This window comes from Gobio gobio, assembly GCF_949357685.1.
Source record: "Gobio gobio genome assembly, chromosome: 5".
In the NCBI taxonomy this organism is placed as follows: domain Eukaryota; kingdom Metazoa; phylum Chordata; class Actinopteri; order Cypriniformes; family Gobionidae; genus Gobio; species Gobio gobio.
In genome coordinates, this window is record NC_137101.1 from 23,021,034 (window position 1) to 23,042,231 (window position 21,198).

At 37.3% G+C, this 21,198-nt stretch overlaps 3 protein-coding genes across 7 annotated transcripts in view; 2 read left to right on the forward strand and 1 right to left on the reverse strand.

Annotated features, from left to right (window-relative positions):
* Positions 1-462: 462 nt before the first annotated feature.
* Positions 463-6,389, forward strand: guca1aa (guanylate cyclase activator 1Aa). 2 transcript variants are annotated; one of them, XR_013816568.1, is made up of 5 exons: positions 524-893; positions 4,058-4,207; positions 4,301-4,394; positions 4,491-4,724; positions 5,283-5,763. XR_013816568.1 is itself a non-coding variant. In XM_079817750.1 (4 exons), exons 1-4 carry the CDS (start codon positions 696-698, stop codon positions 4,616-4,618), a joined length of 570 nt encoding a protein of 189 aa, XP_079673876.1. In that variant the 5' UTR covers positions 463-695; the 3' UTR covers positions 4,619-6,389. The 2 variants fall into 2 exon arrangements, 1 of the variants encoding a protein (XP_079673876.1); XM_079817750.1 differs by having other exon boundaries at positions 463-893; positions 4,491-6,389.
* A 178-nt stretch (positions 6,390-6,567) lies between these two features.
* orc5 (origin recognition complex, subunit 5) lies at positions 6,568-17,177 on the reverse strand. 2 transcript variants are annotated; one of them, XM_079817746.1, is made up of 15 exons: positions 16,655-17,177; positions 16,215-16,338; positions 13,115-13,207; positions 12,759-12,944; positions 12,477-12,551; positions 12,091-12,202; positions 11,617-11,747; positions 11,377-11,425; positions 10,058-10,148; positions 9,897-9,949; positions 8,568-8,680; positions 8,384-8,431; positions 8,188-8,298; positions 7,658-7,770; positions 6,568-7,348 (listed from the first exon to the last, which is right to left on the reverse strand). In XM_079817746.1, the coding sequence occupies exons 2-15, from the start codon at positions 16,329-16,331 to the stop codon at positions 7,303-7,305; spliced, it is 1,338 nt and encodes a 445-aa protein (XP_079673872.1). In that variant the 5' UTR covers positions 16,332-16,338; positions 16,655-17,177; the 3' UTR covers positions 6,568-7,302. The 2 variants fall into 2 exon arrangements, with proteins under 2 accessions (XP_079673872.1, XP_079673871.1); XM_079817745.1 differs by lacking the exon at positions 16,655-17,177 and having other exon boundaries at positions 16,215-16,477.
* Positions 16,982-21,198, forward strand: part of lhfpl3 (LHFPL tetraspan subfamily member 3) — a 68,113-nt gene continuing 63,896 nt past the window's right edge. Inside the window, exon 1 of one of the 3 annotated variants that reach the window (XM_079817749.1) lies at positions 16,982-18,143. Coding sequence is in view for 1 of the 3 variants with exons in the window: in XM_079817748.1 (XP_079673874.1) it covers positions 17,412-17,434 (23 nt within the window). In the remaining 2 variants the exon portion in view is untranslated. The remainder of the gene's footprint in view (positions 18,144-21,198) is intronic. The other 2 variants (XM_079817747.1, XM_079817748.1) reach the window with 2 other exon arrangements.

A 21,198-nucleotide genomic window follows, 5' to 3' on the forward strand; every position in this document is an offset into this window, starting at 1 on the left:
AACTGAAAAATGTATTTCATGAAGAATGTGGAGGCTCCACTGATTTTTGGCATTATATTATTTCTATATATTTTATTTTGGCACTATAATGCTCTCAAATGTATTCTTTAGCAAGACTGTGAATGTCATGTAATTATTGTAAAAGCTTAGTCATGTATGATGTATAAAAACATTGACTGAACCTTGTTACTGTGGCATTAGGATGCACATGAAGATGCCTCAAAATTGTGACATGGCTACTAACGGGCATTTATATGAATATCTCATCATTTGACGATATCATTGAAAATAAATGTTTGAAACAACTTGCATGACACTTTCACGTCAGTTATCTTTTCGTCCAGAAATGCTGATGCAGTTGCATCTGTTCATGGGCCGTCACATGGGAGCGTTTGTCAGCATGTCCCAAATCTCACATGCAATTACCAATGGCCATCCCAGCCATGGACATCCTTAAGCTTCACATACACAGTGAGCTGGATTAGTCACAGTTAATATCAATAAGATGGAGTTGGTGGGGCGTGTCTGATCCCAGGCTGGTACAAAAGCCTCCTGAGGGTGCCCACCTCGCTCTTAGGTCCCAGTGTCGTACGTCTGTGAGAAGCGAAACGCTCGCCTGCACAGCAGACCAGTTGGGCTTCCTGACAGAGTAGCTCCAGTCCAGCTCACCACAACAATCCATTCTCAGCTAAGCGATGGGGAATTCAACGGGCAGCACCGTGGACGACCTGCAGGCCGTTGAAATGCATCTGTGGTATAAGAAGTTCATGACTGAGTGTCCATCTGGTCAGCTCACGCTGCATGAGTTCAAACAGTTCTTCGGGCTCAGAGGTCTGGATCCAGAGGCCAATGCCTACATCGAGCAGATGTTCCGCACATTTGACATGAACAAGGTGAGTGAAAGACAAGAAAACAAGATAAGAAGTAACAGAGTGGATAGTAAAAGTGGCTAAGGATATCTTTGAAAACTTTCTGGCAATGATACTTGGTACACAGTTTTTATTTAAAGGTTGGCTATAATATGCAGGTTTTGAGGCTCATTGCATTCTGTTACATCAGATAGATCAGAAACTATTTTTGCTAAGATCATGCCAGACTGATTTCTGCTGATTCCCATCTTTTTTTCCAGGAGAAATGATTCCAATTTCTTTCACTAGCAGTCAGACCTATATATCATATGCTACCCTTCAAAAGTTTTTTTGTTTTGATTCAGCAAGATGCATAAAATTGATGAAAAGTGACAGTAAAGAAATTTGCATTGTTTCATTGTTATATTTTAAATAAATTATATATATATATATAGCACCAAATCATATTATAATGATTTCTGAAGGATCATGTGACATTGAAGACTGGAGTAATGATGCTGAAAATACATTTTAAATTCACAGGAATACATTTTAAAATATATTTGCAATAACATTTCACAATATTGCTGTTTATAATATGCAGCAGCCTTGGCGAGCATAAGAGACTTCTTTCAAGAACATAAAACAACTTTTGAATGGTAGAGTGATATATACATACATACATATATATATATATATATATATATAGGAATAATATAATATATAGGAATAATATAATGGCACAAATCAATGGAGCCTCCACATTCTTCACATGAAAAGCATTTTTCAGTTTGTTAGCATGTGATTGTCAAATTAGACACCATATCCATACTACATTGGTCAGTATATATTCAACAATTATATTAATAGTTGATGTAATTTAAAAATTCATGTAGTCTATAACAGTAATGAGATCTCAAGATATTAAGCCTATAAATACATTTTATCTTCTCTTCTCCTCTCAGTATATAATGTATATACACACAGCTCTGGAAAAAATAAAGGGCCCACTTAACATTATACACAAATCAGCACACGTGAGTTTGTTATTTGTGGAGTCAGATCATAGCAAAGCTCGGATCATTCTTACTGTGTCGTCTGGATATATTATTATAGCGCTATATTTGGCACTTCATGTCAGCTTTTATTTACAGTGACTCATATTAATACAATGAACAATGAGCTTATCTATGAGATTAAGATTTACAGATTGTTGAACACGTTTGAGATTGTATTACAGAATCCAATCCCATTCACGTGCAATAACAATTAGTTTTCTCTGAGTCAAAACAAATGTTTTCATAATTGGGTCCCAATGGGATTTTTGGCACAAAAACGGGTTTAAGCCTCATGATAGTATTGCTTTGCATATCTTGATATGAGCATTTTATACAAGATTCCCAGCATGTATTTTAAATATGCTCAGCTTAATTATTGGATTTAATGAGTATGCCATTAAATGAGTGTTTACGTCAATATGCATCAGGCTAAATCTCTCCACTTCCTTGTACGATTGTGCCTCCCTCCTCGCTGAGAGGGAAATTCGATAAAGCAAAAGACACATTAAAAAGGCAACTATCAACCATTTGGTAAAGAAAGAAAAAAAACTTTAATTTTATCTTCATTCTCTATCAACTATTAAAGTGTGCTATTTTGTTATTTTCTGTGATGATCATTTTAATGAATCAACATTTTTGCAATTATTTTTATCCAATTATCCATGATTAAACATTTCATAATTGATTTATAAATTTTTGTTAATTAAGTGGCACAAATTGCAGAGAACTGAGTGCCAGCATTATAGTTCCCAGATATTTAGTAGTAAAAATATCAAAGTCTACAGAAATTTTTACCTTGGAAATTAGTTAAACCTCGAAAATGCTAAACTTCAAGGCTTTTATAGGCTACTAATGCCAGTAAAAGCATGTCTAGACAATTGCTCAACAATAAGCAGAATAAAAATATCCATATATCTCCACATTAACAAACCTCAACTCTTACATTGACCATGACCTTCTCCCTAACACTGCCCTAGACAGAGGTGACATTTTGAGGAAAGTGTGTTGACCTGAGGATTATGTCTGTCACAAGTGGCCGTGTCCGTCTCTCAGACGCAGACCTTGGAATTGGCAGTAATCCTCCAGAGGGCAGCCTCATCATCCTAATCGTGATCCTCATAAACTCCATCATATCTAAATATGTGCAAGCATACGAAAAGAGAACAAAGGGCATCCAGCTGATTTAGACTAATATGGGAACACATACCTATAAACATTTTATAACTTGCTTTATAAAACGGATAGCTCCAGATGTGGATGCTGATTGGTAAATAGATCTCAAAAGTCTGTACTCTTTCAGCAAACCAGATGTATTTTTTCCAATTTCTTGCATAAAATTTAACACAATCTTTGAATAAAGCCATGACCCAAACCAACCAGATTAGACATTGAACACAGTATGCAAGTGTTATTATACATTACGTCATTATCAAGGTTACATGCAAATATTTAGGCCTATATTGAAGATGTATTTGAATTGCATTTCAAAATTTTAACATAAATGAATAAACTAAATGTAATGCATATCTGTCAGACTGGTCAAGATTTCTGCACTCAAAAAAAATCATGGCATAGTTTATTAACTATTATTTGCATCCATTTGATTTTATTTCAATATTTTCAAAATGCATGTATTCGAATCTGTTCTTTGTGAAAACAATTACATTTTTTTTCAGTTAAAAAAAGAAATAAAATATGGCTAGCTGTGGAAAAGGCAATATTAAATTAGTTGATTGATGATAAATATTTAAATGAATATGTATTTAAAGCACAGTCAGTTAAAAAAAATCCCCTTTTCATTTAATATGTTTGACAAATATGCATCACATTGAATTTAATGAATTAATTTATTTTTATTTTGAACAATAAAGAAGCATTTTGATTAGTCTGTATAACTAGTTACATTCATCATACTTTAACATCACAATTCCAACTGTAGCTCGAAAAGGAGTGGGTAGAAGTCAACTTATTTAAACCCACCCCGGTAACATTCAGTTTATTATTACTATTAGTATGTTAAAACAGTGATCCAAATGGATGAACATTTTATTTGCAATTCAAATACATAAATCTTACATTTAGGCCTAAAATTTTGTGGTGTTGTTTCAACAGTGCTTAAAATGTTCTTAAAGAGTTCTCTCTCTTTTGCAGGACGGTTATATAGACTTCATGGAGTACGTGGCCGCTCTCAGTCTCGTAATGAGGGGCAAGATGGAGCACAAACTGCGCTGGTATTTCAGACTTTATGATGTTGACGGCAACGGCTGCATAGACAGACATGAGCTCCTGAATATCATAAAGGTAGGAACGATAATATTAGTAAAATTGCACTAGACGGCTATCATATGAAAATAAAATAAATAGGCCTAACTCCTATGGTTTCTTTTACGTCAGGCCATCCGTGCCATAAACGGAAGTGAGTCACAGGAAGTGAGCGCTGAGGATTTCACTAACCGAGTGTTTGATAGGATCGATGTCAATGGAGATGGTGAGTGTAATAAACCCTCACACTGAAGCTTCCAATATTAAGAGAACATTTCAGTCTTTAAAAGGGCATGATTGTGAACTTTTCTCCATTCATCAGGGGAGCTTTCACTGGAGGAGTTTGTAGCAGGGGCACGCAGTGATGAAGACTTTATGGAGGTGATGGTGAAGAGTTTAGACCTCTCGCACATAGTGGCCATGATCCATAACCGGAGACACAGCGTATAAGAAACTTTCCACATTCATATATGTCACTTACAGTCTCTTGATCAGAAAACAAGAGCAACCTCCACTGTCTAATTCTAAAAACACAATCATTTCAAACTGAGACTGAGCTAAAGGGGCCAAGAGATGAAATTGGTGTGGGACGTCCCACATCTAATATACTGACTGTTTCCCAGAAACCGCCTTCTTGCTAGGCAGAAAGAGGCTTCATGGGAAAAAAATCAGTATGGAGTGGGTGTCCATTTATAGAGGGCTTTATTTTCTTATTACTTTATTATTAGCAAAAAAGAGAAGAAGATTTTTAATATATATTATTTATTTATTTATTGTATTAGACGCCTCAGAGAAAGACATTTATAAATATTTGACTAATAAGAGGTAGTTGAAAATATATTCATTTAAAAGTTTGGGGTCGGTAAGATTTTGTGGGCCTACTGTTGAAAGAAGCCTCTTATGTTCACTAATAAGGCTGCTTTTTTTGTTTTTGTGGCAACTGATACATTTTTCTCACAATTTTTGGAAAAAGTTCAAAAAACAGCATTCATTAGAAACTGAAATCTTTTGTAAAGATGTAAATGTCTTTATGTCTTCAAATTTAATCATTTTAATGCATCCTAGCTCAATACAAATATAATTTTTTTTAACAAAAAATCTCACTGACCCCAAGCTTTTGAACAAAAGTGTGTCCACTTTAAGTTTAAATATTTTTTTTTATGAATGTTAAAGAGAAGGTGTATATTTTTGGTACTGTAAAGGGTCACCATTTTAATAAATGTATCTTTTTGCCATTTTTAAAGCATTTTAAATGTGATTTAGTGTCTCAGTTAATAAAAGGTCAAGAATAAATGACCTCATATTTCAAGAATTGTTTGTTAAAATAGATTTAGATGAAGTATTACGCTGCATGTCAAACTCTGTCATGTCAAGAATGTTTACTTTTTTTTAAAGGTATGTGCAATTATGCATACTATATTTAATACTTGCGTATTATTTAAGTTTCTGCAGTGTATAAGAATGGACATGGCTTATTCTGCATTGGTATAGACACATAATGAAGGTGCCTTCTGTTGTAGCACTACAGGACATACCTTAAGCTTGTTAAACAACTGCTTGTGCTTCCATTTGTACATTAAAGACATAATAACAGACACCGGTGTAAGTTCACGCATGAATTAACTAACCGCCAACACCTAAATGACCCTTTGCCCTTTGCGTCTCAAGCCTCCGTCTTCTATCCAGACTACGTCAGCTTGTGAGAACACATGAGTCACATTTGGAGCCTTTTTAACTGTGGACCCTCAGTTTCTATGACAACCGCAATATATTACCATGGAGACCTCATGAGTCAGACGCTGCATCAGTTACCTCTTCAAAAGCAGAGTTAACAGACTGCAATACTAAAAGCCTAAATTTCAATCAATCACTTACACTCCATTGCCCCCACAGTTCCTTTCTCCCAGATCCTCATTTGGTTGTCATTCTGGGTTGTTTGCCTACATCAGAGAGGGTGATTGGTATTCATGCCAGCTTTGCCATCATGTTGCAAAAGGATAAGGAGGTCAGTCCTCTGAGCCGAGCTACCCTTCTACAAAGGATCCAAATAACACAAGACATATTTGTAATATGGATACATCGATCATTTAAATGTGGTTAAAGGAATGTGTGCAACTGTAGTAGTACCATGAATCCTGGGAGATATGTTATGCCAGTCTCCATGATGCAAAAGCATTCCATGATCATCAGCAGATGGGAATAAAGCCTGATACATATAAATTAATTATTATTTAGTACAATCAATTAGTAGTAGAGCTTGTAACTGCCATTAGCTCTTAGTGTTATGTACTTTGAGTAGAGCACACAAAAGAGCACTTCCTTTTTAAACACACACATTATGTACCAAACCACCTTATCTTACAGTAAAAAATTAAGCAAGGACACATTAAGTTGATCTAACGTGACAATACAGACATTTATAAATGTTACAAAAGATTTCTATTTAAAATAATTGGGTAACAATTTATTTTACTGTGTCCGTTACATATGTTACATGTCCTTACCATAGTAATAACAGTTAATTATGCATAATTACATGCAACTACCCCTCAAACAAACCCTAATCCTACCATAACCCTATAGTAAGTACATGTAGTTAATATTACTCAGTACCTAAATATATAATGACACTATAACAATGACACCGTAAAATAACAAGTAACCAATAATTGTTCTTTTTAACATTTTAACGAGTAATGGCTGCAGATATATTTGAAAAATAGAAAACATCTAATTTTTTAAATGATAATATTTCACAATATTACTGGTCATACTGTGTTTTTGATTAAATAAATGCAGCCTTGGTGAGCATAAACAAAAAAAAAAAAAGACAAATAAATAAAAATAAATTACCCATTGAAACTTTTGAAAGTAGTGTATGAAAGTAAATTGGACCCATTATTATAACAAAATATACAGTTTTTATTAGAACAATTTTAAGTTGTGTCACACAAACACACCAACCCCATCAAATTCCCCTTGGAGGAATGAGTCTCTTGTTTAAACAGAGTATTTTCTGATTAGACCAATAAATGTAGGAAGTTCCCATAAAAACATTTATCCAGCAGTCCATTCAAGTAATTCCAAGTGATTTTGCCTGATCAGATGCCTGCTTCATATCCACTGCAGCAGGCTCACAGGAAGTCATACAGGTACCTCGCCACATCGAAGCTTACAGTTCTAGGATGAAGAAGACACAAATAGTCAACACGCTAACACAAAACCAAACTATTAGATGTGTCAAAGACCATGTTTGCACCTGGAATTAACATCCATAAAAATAAGAAAAGATTTTCAGAACCAAATACAAGTGCATTGGCATAGTCAGTGATGAAGTCACACAATAAGACATACTCCAGTCCACTCAAAATCTGATCACAAGAGGTCACAGGACCTCATCTTGCCTGACCACTTGTGATCAGATCACCAGAGACGGGTTACAATCCAATGCAAACGAGGTCAAAAGGTCCATCCGTCTCACTCACACACCTGGATATTGCAAGAATGAAGTCCAGAGAAACGGCACATTTGTATTTGGGTGAGTCCAGCTGGTCATCATGCCCCACTTGAGAGAGAAGCTGGAGAGTAACTAGAGACGAAATCTGTAAAAGAGAAAGCAAAATGACAGTATTTCTATATAGTATCATGACTTTACATATTATAGACCAATTAGTTGCCACCACATGAGTCAAACAACCTTCAAAAACAAAGCATGCTTAAAACAACACAAGCACTTACAAAGAGCAGTATCTAATCTATGAAATATTTTACAACAGAGCTCTACAAACAGCCATGCTGTTCATCTGTTGGAGAAAACTAATTACATCGTTTTGAGAAAATAAAAAAGATTTTTGAAAATAAAGAAAGTTGAAACACTGCCTCCCAGTGTCCAGTGTCCCAGTTTGCTGCCCACATAACTGTTATTGTCTTGCCTGAGCTAATAAACATAAATGGCATAGCTTGTTATTATCTGAAACATGATTATTTGCCAAACCTCATGATTTGCTCAACGAAATTACCTGTGAGAATATACTAGCTGTAGGTGCAACTCTGCTATCAACCACACTGTAGAATATGGCCAACAGTCTGTCAAGAGGAAAAGGCTTCGGTCCCAACAGATGGTTACTAGTCTGCAGCAAAAAGACAAAATCAGAAAAAAGACAAAAACCCAGAAAGAATAGTCATGAACAATAAACAACAGGAGCAACTCCTCACCTTCTCGTGTTTCTTCAAGAAATTAGTCTTTCTTATTTTCCCGTGACTCTAAAGGAAGGGGAAAAAAGCTTTTCTTTAGTGATCAGATGATTCGTGAAGGTGCATTCATGATTCAAAAAGATCTCTTATGGACTGAAAAGTCATGTTTATATAATAAAGAGGGGATCAGAAAGCTCCAATAAACCTTGAGGAAGAAGCGTCGATCTGTGCGGGCAGGGTTAAAGGATGCCAGGTACGCAGCAATCAGCAGAAACTTGGAGTAATATGGCAGTTCTATGTGAGCATGTGCTGATAAGCCTACAGGAAGAGAAAGAGACATCTCATTGGCTGATATCAGCAAAAGGAATGGATTTCCAGGGGTCAAAAGGATACAGATGAATAAATCATGAGCAGTCTGAAAATGAATGTCTAAACAGATTCAATTTGCTATTAACAAAAATTGTTTACAAATTAGGAAACAAGTGCTTATTACAGAAATAATATATTTTTGTATATATATACTCTGAATATACATTCACCAACCGAATGTAATGTTTTTGGACATGCAATTGAATAAAAAGGTATTAATGGTTTACAAATGCAATTAGCTGCACTTTAAAGTAGGACTTAAGTACATCTTTATATGTAATTTCATTAATTACTTCTATTGTATTTGAAATATGGTTACTGCCAAATATACTGACTAAAATATACTAGTAATATATAATATACTAATTTAAATTCTACTGAAACTTAAAATGTAATAAAGATTAACATGACAGTTAAAATTAAAATCAAGTACTTTACATGAACTTTAGTATGTTTTAAATCAACAGATTAAAATAAATGTACTTCTTTAAAGAACAACAAAAAGATTATCAAAACAATTATTTAAAATGTACATTAGAACTTAATTTGACATTGTTACAAGGGCACCTTTATTTGTAATATTTATTACAAAGGGCATTTTTAATAAAAACAATGATGATGGTGATGCTGGCCTTAAAGTCACCATGAAATCTAAATGGACTATTCTTATTTTTTATGGAATATGGCAATATTTATTATAAATGGTTTACCCATGCACATCCTTTTTTTAAAATCCACATGCCCTCGTAATCTTTAAACCAAATAACTTCCCCTTCTTCTTGCAGCTCATCTTTTCTCCTCTCTGATGATGCGTTTACTGGCGTGAGGGTGGGACACCCCCACCACGACCATCAAATCAACTACCGATGGACAAAATTATTTTTCATTGTTCGAGAAGCCGTTTTCACTCGAATATGCTTCACAATAGGAAGGAAAAGACAATCGCAACTTCCATTTCATGCTCACTACGACCACTACGAAAATCATTGTGAAATGACTCATCGGGGCAGCCCATTAACTAAACTAGAGGGTATAAGTAGAAATCTTGGCACTCTTTCCTAAACCCAATTTTTTGCTGCTCTGTGCAACGCCAGCAGATGGTCTGTGAGGGCATGACTGTCTGAACATGTAGAGTGTGTGTGTGTGTGTCTGTCTGTCTGTGTACCTCTGAGGGTCGTGGCCTCCTTCTCGTCCATCTGCTGCTGCTCCCACTGCACGCTGATTGCAGTAAAACCAAACACACAAACAGTCAGTGACTGATGACACACAGCTCAAGCACAATCTCAACTGTGAGCGCTCTTCAGAAATCACACAGCACTAACAGACCTGGACACCTCTCGGAGGTAAACCGTCTGCATGGCTCTGTGCAGATGGGGCTCAATGTTTTTCCATAACTTGTGAATATCACTCTCTTTGGCTGAAGGAAACAAAAAAGATGATTTCAAATACTGTATACTGACAGAAAAAGAAGTTTAATATATTTAAAGGGACAGGTCACCCGAAAATGAAAATTAATAGTCAATAATTTCAGTTCATAACAACTTCACATTTAGCGTGTCTATCACACATAATGGCATTAGTGTTGTCAAAAATATCAACTTCGATACCAAATCGGTACTGAAATTGTAAAAATGTGACGATACCAGCATTTCTCGCTGTTGAACAGATTCTTAAACCCTTCTGATTGGGTGTTGTGTTCTCAACATATATTTCTGCGATTGGCTACAATGATCAACGCTTCAAAAACATGTTGTAGTTGTCCGTTTACAACATGTTTTTGAAGCGTTGATCATTGTAGCCAATCACAGACATACAGTCAAGCCAAAAATTATTCAGACACCAGATATAATTTTTTACTAGTGGTGCAGGACACTATAGTTCACTTATGTAAGTGAGGATAGCAAACTAAAGTAAACTGTGACATATTATACCCAAAAATTCTTCATGCAGTTAAATTGATAAAAATTTGGGACCAAAATTATTCACACTTTTACCAGACCATGTTTTGCTTAAGTGAGTGTTTTTTCTTTATTTGCTAATGTGTCCTTTTACACCACAGACTGAACAAAAGTAAGCATTGCTTGGTAATTGGTTGACCTAAATTGGTATTTTCTAATTGTGTACTTACATTTAACAGCTGACAGTTGATTGGTTGATTGTAATCCATTACATACCTTTCTATCAAAGTTTTCTGACATTATCAAAAATGAAACTTTGAGTTCTTGTCATATTTTAATACAATTTCTAAACTATAGCTAATAAACTGTGAGAATTTAAGAAAACGTTGAAGGTGTCTGTATACATTCTGCTTTGACTGCATAGACTGCATTGACCGCGTGAACACGATGGCCAATCAGAGGTGTTTAAGAATTCTTTTACATTTCCTGGTACCGAAGTCGGTACTTTTGACAACACTAAATGGCATACGGCTTCAGATAACGGATGGACACCTTTAATGTAGCTTCATTGTATGGAAAAGAGCAGCTTGGACATTCTGCTAGACAACGTTTTATTCAATAGAAAATGAAAAATACAAATTTTAGACAACATGAGGGTGAGTAGATGATAAAACTTACATTTCTGGGTGAACTGTGCTTAAATGTAAAAATGAAATGTTATATTTCAGTTGAATTTAAATATTTTACCTTCTCCTTTCTCCAGGGGTTCACAAAATTTGGAGAAATTCAGGACAGCCTGTTTAAATAAAAATGAATTTAACAGTATTTTAGTATATTTAGCTATTTAGTACTACTTAATTTATTCTGTCTTTGAAAGATTACACTTTTTACTGGTTTATGATGAGCACCTGCTACATCATAAAAACTGCTACAAAATAGCTACTCCATTTATAGACTCAGACAATTTAAAGACATGTATGAGCTCACCAGGTGCCTGAGCTCCCTTAGATCCCTGCACACTGAGAAGAAGACCCCTAGCAGGATATTTATATAGGAAGCATAGAGTTCAGGTGTGTAGGATGGGTGATGATCCTGAGACAGAATCTGCACAAGCTCCACTGAGGGACCAGAAAAACAGGTTTTAAGAATTATTTCATCCATCCATCCAAACATAAATGTCATCGACCTTGTTTGCACCTGGTATTAACACTCATCTCAGGTGAAAGTCTGTTACAGTAGAGGTTGAGAAAGCCCAAAACATGCACTTGCAATTGTAATCTCATCACAAATGTGACGTTTCACGCGAAATAATCGGTTATATAAAACCTGGGGCCATTGACAAATTTGATCTTGATTCATATTTACAAGAACACACTGGTATGATTCTGCAGAAATTATATAACAAAGAGAGCTTGTTATGACATAATCAGAGTCTGTTATTTGCTTCCTGTACCCTCTTACCTTTACTGTAGTCTGGGAAATTAAAGAGTAAAGGTTCAAAGCAGCCAGTGTTGGGCCGAAACTTTTCCCACACAATTTCGCTGAGCAAGATAACGGTCACATTATCATTTACCTGCCACAAAGAGAAAAAAATATATAGCCAGAGGGTTATATTATATATTATTATATATTATATATTATATTTCATGCAATATTCTCTATTGCATGAAAAAGACTGCACACAGAAGTCAGATGAAGAAATATGACAAAAAAGACAACTGTAATATATAGATGCAAAACATTCAAAACACAACTCATAGCTCTTATAAGACATAAGCCTCTATATAAAAGGCAGAGCTTGTAACTCTATTCTGACTAATGTAATATTTCTAAAATTGAGTGCATACCAGTTCCTGTAGGCGCAGAAGAGCAGGAAGCAGGCTGAAATCCATATCTCTCATGCGTTCGGCTCTGTCCAGAATCTACAGGGACATTATATAACCTTGAAGCATCACCTTATGTCATGGCTACACGCTAATGCACATCCTAAAACGCATATTGACCTAAAAGCACATTGTGTTTATAGAATATTTCACCTAAAATGTTAACTCTAAACAGACAATGCTGACAAATCTGCAAACATAAACAAAGCAATATATATCATGATGACAAATGAAATGAAAACTCACTATATAGCGTGTCTGTGTAGCAGGTGTGCTGGAGCTCATCTGTTTGTATAGTCGCACAAAATCTGACAAAGATGGACAACGAGGAAGTAATGCTGCAGCATCTGGCCCGAAAAAGGCAGACAACACCTGGTGAAACAGCAGTCCACTGGACACACACTCTACACAGTCCACTGAAGCATGGGGGAGCTGCACAAAACACACACACAATCACAAAACTACAGTCAATGTGTTTCGCTTAATTCTCATGTAGTAAACATTTTTACTCCACTTGCAATACACTTAATACAGGAATAATTCTTCTTTACTGCAATAACTTCCAAAGGCTGGAATACACTACATGACTTCATAAATCTTACCTCCAGATCTTTCATGATGGCGAGCACCACATGACTCTTTCCTGTTGCTCTGTGGCCATAGATGAAGAATGAAGGATAACTGTATTGATCTGGCTGTTAAGAGACAGAGTAACAACAGCTCACATTAACTCTGTATGGTACACTAAAGTAAAATACTTATCTTATGCTCACAAAGACTGCATTTATTTGATTCCAAAGTACAGCAAAAACAGTAATATTGTGAAATATTATTCAAATGTAAAATACCCGTTTTCTATTTTAAAATATTTGTAAAATGTAATTTATTCCTTTGATGCAAAGCTGTATTTTTCAACATTACTCCAGTCTTTAGAGTCACATGATCCTTCAGAAATCAGTCTAATATGCTCATTTGCTGCTTTTTACATTTATTATTGTTATCAATGTTAAAAACAGTTATGTACAATTTTCAGGATTCCTTGATGAATAGAAAGTTCAATGAACTGCATTTATCTAAAATAGAAATGTTTTTGTAACATTATAAATGTCTTACCTGTCAATTTAATGCATGTTTGATGAATAAAAGTATTCATTTCTTTTCCTAAAAAAATATTACTGACCCCAAACTATTGAATGATAGTGTATAATGTTACAAAAGCTTTCAATTTCACATAAATGCTGTTCTTTTGAACTTTCTATTCATTATAGAATCCTGAAAAATTGTAAACTGTTTTCAACATTGATGATAATAATAATAAATGTTTCTTGAGCAGTAAATAACAATAAAAATATAGCCATGTATAAACACTTTTTAACATAAAAAATATATAATATAATATAATAAAGGTATTTAACTTTTTTATTGAGAACATTATATAAGCAAAGAAAGAAACAGTCACAATAAAGAAGAAATAAAGAAAAAAAGAAAAGAGTATATGTAAAATATATATTAAGGGTATATAGATCATAACATATTACATTTCAAAGGAAAATATTAAAATACTTACATATTTCAATAGTTATTAAAGCCTTATTGTTACATGAGTTAGAAACCATCCCAAAGTAATGCTGTACTTCAGCAAGCAAAACATAGAAAAGTGGTTTCTGAATTGAAATTTTAAAATTTACATTTTTGTTAACAAAGCCAAAATGCACCAAAACCAAATGCACTATTGTCTCTGTGTGCTTTTACAAAAAGAGCAGTTTGTATCAATATCTTGTATATGTTTTTTTAAAATGCTTTATTAGAACATTCAGTTTACACTATGACACAACAAAATTAGAACATATCAATAATTACGAATAGCATCAATAGAGGGGGAAAAAAATAAAACAGAGCGCCTATTTACACTAAGTGCAAATAGCGTGCCTTGTTGGCAAGTGTTATTAGCACTAGCGCCGCCTTATAATGCCTGGTTGGGCCAAACAAGATTAAAAAAGACGTACATATTTCAATGTCTTCAGTGGCGTTGTCAGTAAAGAATAAGGCTTAAGGATCTTGGTTTTGACGCGATCGACCCGGGTTCGAATTCGCCTTTTGCCGAGCTCGCTCTTCTCCCTTTTCCCATAACATATCAGATCGGAAAGGCATTTACAGTCAATAAAAATTAAGAACATGTTCTAAAAGTCGAAATAAAGTGCCTAACGAAATGTTTAATAATAATAAAAGCATTTATTGGGTAGGGTTAGGGGTAGGGAAGGCTTTACTGTCCAATTAAGGCGGCATCCATTTCATAATTTTAATAAATATAATAAATTACACTGTTATTATTGCATCCTGTTAATGTACAACAATACTGTGGTACAAATAGTATGTATCTGTCAAAACAAAGTATAAATTGCATGTAATTACTATTTACACATATTGCAAAGAACAGCTACTTTTATATGGTGTAAATAGAATGTATCACTTTTTCACTTAGTATGCTATTTCACTTAATAAATAGATTCTACCGCTAGTGTAAACATCATCTATCACTAAGAAAATAAGTTATTTTCACTTAGTGCAAATAGCCACTGCCAAAATAAAAACATAAATAACCAATATCAAAGCTCTAAGTAGAACCAAATAGCAGATAAAAGAAAAGGAAAGAAGAGGGCATTACACAAATTAATAACAATTACACAGTTTGTAGGCCGTGCATGTTCTGAGAGCTTTTTTGTTAAAGGATTAGTTCACTTTTAAATAAACTTTTGCTGATAATTTACTCACCCCCCATGTCATCCAAGATGTCCATGTCTTTCTTTCTGCAGTCGAAAAGAAATTAAGGTTTTGGATGAAAACAGTCCAGGGTTTTTCTCCATATAATGGACTTCAGTGGGACCCAAACGGTTCAAGGTCCAAATGACAGTTTCAGTGCAGCTTCAAAGGGCTTTAAACGATACCAGACGAGGAATAAGGGTCTTATCTAGCGAAACGATCAGTTTCTGCGAGAAACCGAGCAGTATTTATGCTATTACTTTACCTCTTAACAGAGGAACGTGATTGTCTCTGAGCTCCGCCATTACTTCCGAAGAGTGAGGTCAAATTTGATCGTGGTCATAGATGTATACGTAGATGCCTCATTAGCGACTGCACGGATCAGTAGAATGAGGCATCTACTATCAATATATCTATAACCACGATCTAATTTGACCTCACTCTCCGGAAGTAATAGCGGAGCTCAGAGACGATCGCGTTCCTCTGTTAAGAGGTAAAATAATAGCATAAATACTGCTCGGTTTCTCGCAGAAACTGATCGTTTCGCTAGATAAGACCCTTATTCATTGTCTGGTGTCGTTTGGTATGTTTTAAAGCCCTCTGAAGCTGCACTGAAACTGTCATTTGGACCTTGAACCGTTTGCAGCCCACTGAAGTCCATTATATGGAGAAAAACCCTGGACTGTTTTCATCCAAAACCAGAATTTATTTTTGACTGCAGAAAGAAAGACATGGACATCTTGGATGACATGGGGGTGAGTAAATTATCAGAAAAAGTTTATTTAAGTGAACTAATCCTTTAAGCGAGAGTGAAATTGTAAGTAAATGTTTTATCTCTTGTAAGAAAACTACAAAAATAGGTTTACAATTCATGAATGTAAAATCTACATAGAAAGAGAATTAGGTATCTTACAAAGTATCTTGTATAGGTATTTAACTCACCTGTCCCATGAGCGACAGAAGTGACGTCACCTGTGTCTCCCTGCAGGGCAGTCTGTCAGCCAGAGAGCGAAGTGTGCCCTCAGGATAACCAGGAGGACACTGCAGTGTCACGGACATTCTCGGACTATAATAAAACATATGTATTAGTAATGTTAAACACATCCACGAGCTGTAGTTTTAGCGTTTTACACGGACAAGCGAACTGTGCTCGCGTGCAAAAACAGTAACGTAAGGGCGCGCACGCACCGGTCTTTAAACTTGATCTTAAACCGCTGCTCTAACGGCGGAAAAACACTGAAAAGGAGAGAGCCGGCCATCTTACATAAACAAATAATACAAGAACACATTCTGTGTGATATTTACACGTGTTCAAAGTAGCAAAGCGTTAAATACGTCCATTTCCAAAAGAAACTAGTCAAAACAACAAGCAAAATAAATACCTATTACTGGAGAAGATGTTTAAATGTTAAATTATTAGTTGAATTAGTCAGTTTTTGAGATCCTTTCATGCAGGATAAACTTCACATCAGTTTCCCCGCGCGGTTCAGTATGGACGTCAAGAATGTGCGTCACTTCCGCAAAGGGTCTGGGATTTGTAGTTCTTGTCGTTTTAAATCCTAACGCTCTTGAATTTATTTTTTAAACGTTTCAAAATCGAGTATCTATATAGCCATCCGCGTGAAAGTCAAAACACACGTATATAAACGTAGACATAATTGTGTAGAATGTCTCGCCCGCGTCATGCCAGCGTCTCTTCTTCTCTCTCTCTGCTATGCGGACGGGAGTGACAGACGCAGACTGAATATTCGGGTGTGCCAGAAATCTGCGCTGTTCGCTCGAGCGCTCTCCATCCCCGCGAGCGCGCGTCTCATTGAGGTCTCCACGCACGGCATGAATCTCATCCCAGCATTTATTCACTCACACGATATCACTGTGGTCAGGTGTAATGTGTTTTATTGCTCTGAGATGTGCGCGCAGGATTAAATCGGATGGAGAAGTGCCACGCCGTTAAGCCAGTAACCGAGAGGAAAGCGATATTTGCGTATTGCAACTGCCTGTGCGTGTAAATCTGAGAAGAATGGACACGCAAAATATGATGCAGTGCAACTGTCGTCATCTGAGCATCCGTTATTTCTCTTAAACGCAACAGCACAGCAGGATTTATCACGAAAACCCATCATTTCTTGTAATAGCTTCATGGAATCAATCATTTGGACTGTGTAAGGTGGATTTTTGTTTGCATAAATACATATTTAGTACATGTCTTCAATCGCTTGATTGTTTGATTATTCGCAAAGTATTATTAATTTACTCGGGTCATCATTAAGTATTGATAGTGACATTTGCGTTGGGAATATTATCTCTGATGCACTGGAACGCGTCTTCTTCATATGAGTTTAGTCATTATTTTTTTGCTGTCCCAAGTGTGATTATTCACCCTAAACTGGGCTCAGACTAGAGCAGTTTTATAGGCCGATTTATCCTCGATTTTCCCCTCCCGAGAATCGGAGAAAAAAATCTTGTCGAGGACCTCGATCGGTTCCGATGCTCGGCGCAGATTATCTGGTAATGTGAGGCGTCCACAGATCGAATCTTGCACCTCCCGATCTGCTCTCACACAAATCTGGGCCGCCCGGATCATATCACACATGTTTGATGTTTAGGATTTTAAATCGGGACGATTACGTCAGTTCTTCTTTTACAATAGCCAATGAGAGAAGTGATTGAGAGCACTTTTGAAACCGTGACCGCGAAACAAGCTGCTGTGTGCCGGTCCATTGAACAGCGGAGAAGGCGGAACGACGCGTGGAGTGTTGCAACAACAACAACACATCTATTTGTATAATGTGTCTCCGAGAACGTGACACAACCGTACGGACATAGAGAAGAGCTGAGGAGAAATCGCCTTGGTTTTGAACATACCACCAGGTGAGCGTAGAAAGCTGCTAGCAAATGTAAACATTACATTATGTACATGTTTACATCCTCTTCCCCCATGAGATCACATCCTGGCATGATCATCTTAATAATATCTTGTAGTGTGTGATGCGAAAAATGTTAAAATCTTGTAGTGTGTGCATGTTTGAGACTTGAAAGGGGGAAAAAAATCTGTCTAGATTCTCCTTATGTGAGTGATGCCACCAGATTTCATAGTCGGTTAGGATTTTTTTTTTTAACTCAGGTAAAACTTTACAATATGGGTGCACTAATATGCCTTAATTCATGCTTAACTAATGCACAGATAATCATGAGTTAATGTATGACTCATGAAGAACTAAACCACATCAGCAAGTAATGAAGATTCTATATGATTACTAGATTAAGTAACCTAATCATTAACTTGTTATTAGTCAAATGTTGTATTAATCCCCTAATAACATATTAACCTAATGCTTTTTGACGGTCTCAGTTTGTGTAACTCCACTTGGGGTTCAGACAGAGTATTTATTTTTCCCCACATTATTTTCCCACACGTCTAGTACAATTATGTGGTTTTGTTTCATTAATACAGTGTATATTTGTTTTCTTTATTTACCCCGAAAGAAAGGAAGTGAAATGTGACAACATGCCCCGTAGGTGGTGTACGTTTGTAACATGTGAGTGGTAGGCTACATTGTACCATGACCAAATGACAGCTTAAAATGTTGATCAAAAAAATATACAAGACAAACTACAATATTTTGTCAATAAAATACAATTATTAACTTTTTAAAATACAATAATGGCATTTTTTAATCATTAAAAATATACAAATTTTTGAGTTTGACAAAAAACACATCGCTAAATACAGCTATACAGCATATAAAACATCAAAATAATGAATCATTTCTGAACATTGACTCTGTCATTATTCACCCTTTTCTCGTGGTTTCTCAAAAAAAAATCATGAAAGTATAGAATATAATAGCAAAAGTATAGAATATAGAAGTATAGTGTCACAGACACGTCAGGTTCCACCCTCCACCAATCAAAGCGCACTCCTTCCCCAGAGTACTGATCACCATTACCTGCACCTCATCACGACACTCATCACCAGCACTATAAGACTCACAACCACACAGCACTCCACGTCCGGTCTCGTTCGCATATACTACAGGCTATGCTTACCTTAAGGACTCCTCTACACTTGCTTACCTGTCTCCAGCGTGTCTCCTTCCTTCCGTGTACCTTGTCTGCTGTGTGGATGTGTTCCAGTCCGTCCCTCAGTAATCCAGCGTTCTCCAGGCTCCATCGTTCCTCCATCTACTACACAAAGGACAGTAACTCTCTCTCTCGTATCATCTCCAGTTCTACCAACAACCCGTTAACTAACCTGTGTAACAACACCTGCTCTACTGTGGTCTAATAAACTCCCCGTACCTGTTAACATCTGTGTCTGCCTCCTGTGTACTTGTAACAGAAGACCGGACCAAACCAAACCGAAGACCCAGTATGAGCCAACCGGATCCATTCCAGGAATTGGTAGATGTGCTTCGGCGCACATTTCCTCCACCACCCACTCCAGTTACTGTTCATTCACCTGCACCAGCGAACACCAACCATTCTGTCAACAACCCTCCTTCACTACCTCCGTATGCTAGTCCCATGGCCAAACCGGCGCCCTACTCAGGATCGGCGGAGAATTGCAGCGGCTTCCTGCTGCAATGCACACTGGTCCTGGAGATGCAGCCGCACCTGTACCCGAGCGACACTTCAAAGACCGCCTTCATCATCTCTCAGCTCAGCGGCAAAGCATTAATGTGGGCCGATTCCATCTGGTCACAACAGGGTGCGGTAACGCAATCATAAGCAGCGTTTATTTCCCACTTCCGGGAAGTGTTTGGAAAACCGATCACAGATTCTTCAGCTGGTGAGAAACTTTATCATTTAAAACAGGGATCCATGTCTATTTACGATTATGCTTTGCAATTCAGAACGCTTGCAGCCGTCAGCAGATGGAATGAACAGGCGCTGATAACAACATTTCGGCAAGGATTGGAACCTCGGGTACGGCTGCATCTCGCTGCATGCGAGGACTCCATCGGCCTTGAGAAGTTCATCCAGCATTCCATTCGCTGCGCCACTCGCATGCAAGCGTGCATCTAAGAGCACCAGGACCAGTATCCCTTCAACGTGCCCTTCGGCCGATCCGAACCTGTCAGCACTCCAGAACCAGCCCACGAACCCATGGAATTAGAAAATTCCTTTCTAACCCCTGAAGAACGCCGCCGTCGGCTGACCTTTCATCTCTGTCTGTATTGTGGTGAACCTGGGCATGGCATTGCTGCATGCCCCACACGACCCCCGCGGCCCATGGTGAGTGCCATCATTCCTGCTGATCATAAAATGAAACCACTCACTACTGTCGTCACCCTTACTGCCGCTAATGTCTCCCTTTCAGTGGTCGCGCTCCTCGACTCGGGGTCAGCCGGCAACTTCCTCTCCGGTGCCATCTGCCGCCAGTTACGCCTCAAGACCACTCCGTCTCCGACCACCTACAGGATCAGCTCCATAACCGGCAGACCCCTCAGTCGCAAGCACGTCCGCACCGTGGCTGGACCAGTCACTCTCCAAGTAGGTCTATTACACCGGGAAGAGGCTCACATGCTGGTTCTGGAGGATTCAACTGCTGACGTGGTTCTGGGGCGTCCCTGTTTGGAGCAGCACAACCCTACCATCTCCTGGAAGACGGCCGAAATCCTGAAGTGGGGCGACACTTGCTTCTCTCGATGTTTAACCGAACTTCCTCTTCCATCCTCGTCTCCGTCTGATCTGACTCTCTGTGCCACTTTCATCGAAAGTACAGTTGAACAACGCTCTGTTGACGTCCCCAAGTGTTACGCCCCCTTCAGCGACGTCTTCTGCCCGCAACGGGCTTCCAAGCTGCCTCCACACCGGCCATGGGACTGTGCCATCGACCTGCTTCCGGGTGAACCAGTACCAAAGGGTAAGATATACCCACTATCCATCCCGGAGGAGAAGGCCATGGAGGAATACATCAAGG

What these genes read in the sequence shown, in the direction of transcription:
- guca1aa (XM_079817750.1), top strand. Translation starts at nt 696, where the DNA reads ATGGGGAATTCAACGGGCAGCACCGTGGACGACCTGCAGGCCGTTGAA. An exon ending in GCACATTTGACATGAACAAG is followed by an intron (nt 894 to 4,057) that starts GTGAGTGAAAGA and finishes TCTCTTTTGCAG; the next exon opens with GACGGTTATATAGACTTCAT. An exon ending in GATCGATGTCAATGGAGATG is followed by an intron (nt 4,395 to 4,490) that starts GTGAGTGTAATA and finishes TCCATTCATCAG; the next exon opens with GGGAGCTTTCACTGGAGGAG.
- orc5 (XM_079817745.1), bottom strand. Translation starts at nt 16,376, where the DNA reads ATGTGTTTAACATTACTAATACATATGTTTTATTATAGTCCGAGAATG. An exon ending in CCATCATGAAAGATCTGGAG is followed by an intron (nt 12,945 to 13,114) that starts GTAAGATTTATG and finishes TGTTTTGTGCAG; the next exon opens with CTCCCCCATGCTTCAGTGGA. An exon ending in CAGCTAGTATATTCTCACAG is followed by an intron (nt 7,771 to 8,187) that starts GTAATTTCGTTG and finishes TCTCTTTTACAG; the next exon opens with ATTTCGTCTCTAGTTACTCT.